This window comes from Drosophila yakuba, chromosome 2L (assembly GCF_016746365.2).
Source record: "Drosophila yakuba strain Tai18E2 chromosome 2L, Prin_Dyak_Tai18E2_2.1, whole genome shotgun sequence".
Taxonomy (NCBI): Eukaryota; Metazoa; Arthropoda; class Insecta; order Diptera; family Drosophilidae; genus Drosophila; species Drosophila yakuba.
This window is the reverse complement of record NC_052527.2, coordinates 25,132,890-25,135,476: the sequence shown is the minus strand read 5'-3', so window position 1 is coordinate 25,135,476 and position 2,587 is coordinate 25,132,890. Positions and strand designations below refer to the sequence as shown.

Below are 2,587 nucleotides of genomic sequence, written 5' to 3'. Positions count from 1 at the left end.
CCGTTCCTGGACGTGGAGAGGGCTGCAACACTTTATAGCCGCTTTGCCTGACTCGTCCAAAATCATCGAAGGGTTTCCAATTCCCGCGGAATAGGGCTCGCTCTATGCTGCGCTCCGCCGCCGTCTGAGCCAGGAGGCTCTGAGCAGCTGCGCAGTGGTTGACATTAAGCTGGATGATTTTAATTGCGTCCAGCATCATCGCGGCGACTGTTGACTCCTTTTACGATGTTCGCCTTGTAGGTGGGGCACCTGTCGAGTGATTCCTATCGACATTCTCGCTGCAAATGAGCCATTTTGGCGGAGCCACGCCACGCCCTTTCACGCCGCACCGCAGACAGCAGTCGGAGCGGTTGGCTGCCTTGCAGTTGGTTGCCCTATGGCCATATCCCAAGCACCTGAAGCATCTTGTAGGACGTACATCCTGGTTGATGCGACACCGTGACCAGCCTACGTTGACCGAGCCCTTTTAAGCACAGTGATTGCATCGTTTGCACTGAGCAACACAGTCGCTATCTGTGTGCCGTCTTGCATTTTTCGCAGGCCCCTCACATCTTCTGGGGCAACATTGATGCCTTCAAATTGTGAGACCAAGCAGCTATGGAGTTCCTCTACAGTGGTCGCCTCATCCATTCCGCTACAAGTTAGCGCCATTCTTTGCTTACCCGTGCGTACCTCCGCCATTTCCTTAGGGGACTCTTCGATGGCTCCTCTGTATAAGGGTACGTTTTCAGAGGGTTTGCCCTTTACCTCGAGCAGTAACTCCCCCTGTTGAGTCCTTCTTATTCTCCTCAATCGGTTGCCAAACTCGCTTAGGTTCGGATCTGCTCTCATCTTAAGCACTATATCGGCATACGATGCTTCGCCTGTTTTCTTTAAAATAAACGCCTCGGGCTTTTTGCGTATGCGCTTAGGCTTCACCTTTGTACATTGAACCGTGCTGCGGTCTTAGGGATATGTCACTATATAAATGTAATATACTCGTGTTGTGTGTTCTGTTTTGTGTAATATATGGAAATTGAGTACAATAAGTGTGTGACTTGTTCATGTTCATTTGTTTGTACTTATTATTATTATCTTTTTGTTTCGACTTACTAAAATATTTGCCTATCTCTAATTTTCCTTTTTATTTTTTCTTGATGTACTTTTTGTCCTTTCTTTGATTGAAAAGTTATTTCGTGATCTGCTCTAACTATGTGTTTTGAAAATCTTGGTGTTATCTTATTTCTTCGGTTCTCTTTTCTAAATACTATGTCTTCTGTTGTTACCGGTATTGGGTCTGTTTTTGTTCTATTCAGTTTCCGTATTCTTTCTTTTGCCTTTGCTGTCATTTCTGTCTGTACTTGGGTGTATAATTATAACCGTTACTCGTAGAGTAAAGGGGTATACCAGATTCGTTGAAAAGTATGTAACAGGCAGAAGGAAGCGTTTCCGACCATATAAAGTATAAATATTCTTGATCAGGATCAATTGCCGAGTCGATCTGGCCATCTCCGTCTGTCCGTCCGTCTGTCCGTCCGTCTGTCCGTCCGTCTGTCCGTCCGTCTGTCCCTCCGTCTGTCCCTCCGCCTGACCGTCCGTATGAACGTCGAGATCTCAGGAACTACATAAGCTGGAAAGTTGAGATTAAGCATACAGACTCCAGAGACATAGAAGCAGCGCACGTTTGTCGAATCATGCTGCCACGCCCACTCTAACGCCCACAAACCGCACAAAACTGCCACGCCCACACTTTTGAAAAATGTTTAAATATTTTTTCATTTTTGTATTGGTCTTGTAAATTTCTATCGATTTCTTAAAAAACTTTTTGCCACGCCCACTCTAACGCTCACAAACCGCCCAAAGCTGCCACGCCCACACTTTTGAAAAATGTTTTGATCTTTTTTCATTTTTGTATTGGTCTTGTAAATTTCTATCGATTTGCTAAAAAACTTTTGCAACGCCCACTCTAACGCACACAAACCGTCCAAAGCTGCCACGCCCACACTTTTAAAAAATGTTTTGATATTTTTTCATTTTTGTATTTCTATCGATTTGCAAAAAAACTTTTTGCCACGCCCACTCTAACGCCCAAAAACCGCCCAAAGCTGCCACGTCCACACTTTTGAAAAATGTTTTGATATTTTTTCATTTTTGTATTAGTCTTGTAAATTTCTATCAATTTGCCAAAGAACTTTTTGCCACGCCCACTCTAACGCCCACAAACCGCTAAAAACTGTCAGTGTTGAAGACTCTCCCTCGCACTTCCGCTAGCTGACTACCGGGTATCAGATAGTGGGGAACTCGACTATAGCGTTCTCTCTTGTTTTTACTGTTCCCATTGCTTAAATAATTTTAATTTACTTTATTTGCCTCTACTGACTCTACTCACTTGCATTTTCTTAAACTGACCTGATTACTATTATTACCTTATCATCCTTGGTTTCCACGAATCTTTCAATTCCTCAATTCAATTCAATTTCCTTCGGAACCCGTCCTTCAGCCTGGATCCTACCGGCTGCGCCAGTAGAATAAGACGTCTAGGTTGGTTGAGCTTTAAGTCCAGAATGATATTTTATTTGTTTCCCTGTTCTTTCACAGTTTGGTTTGT

At 43.9% G+C, this 2,587-nt stretch overlaps 1 protein-coding gene across 1 annotated transcript; it reads right to left on the bottom strand.

Annotated features, from left to right (window-relative positions):
- Positions 1-220: 220 nt before the first annotated feature.
- Positions 221-831, bottom strand: LOC122319473. The gene is made up of 2 exons (XM_043206799.1): positions 550-831; positions 221-463 (listed from the first exon to the last, which is right to left on the bottom strand). Exons 1-2 carry the CDS (start codon positions 829-831, stop codon positions 221-223), a joined length of 525 nt encoding a protein of 174 aa, XP_043062734.1.
- Positions 832-2,587: the final 1,756 nt, after the last annotated feature.

Bases quoted from the DNA above. Each gene is read 5' to 3' on its own strand.
- LOC122319473 (XM_043206799.1), bottom strand. From the start codon at position 831: ATGAGAGCAGATCCGAACCTAAGCGAGTTTGGCAACCGATTGAGGAGA. The intron at 464-549 runs GTGAGGGGCCTG...TGTGCTTAAAAG, and splicing joins TCAATGTTGCCCCAGAAGAT to GGCTCGGTCAACGTAGGCTG.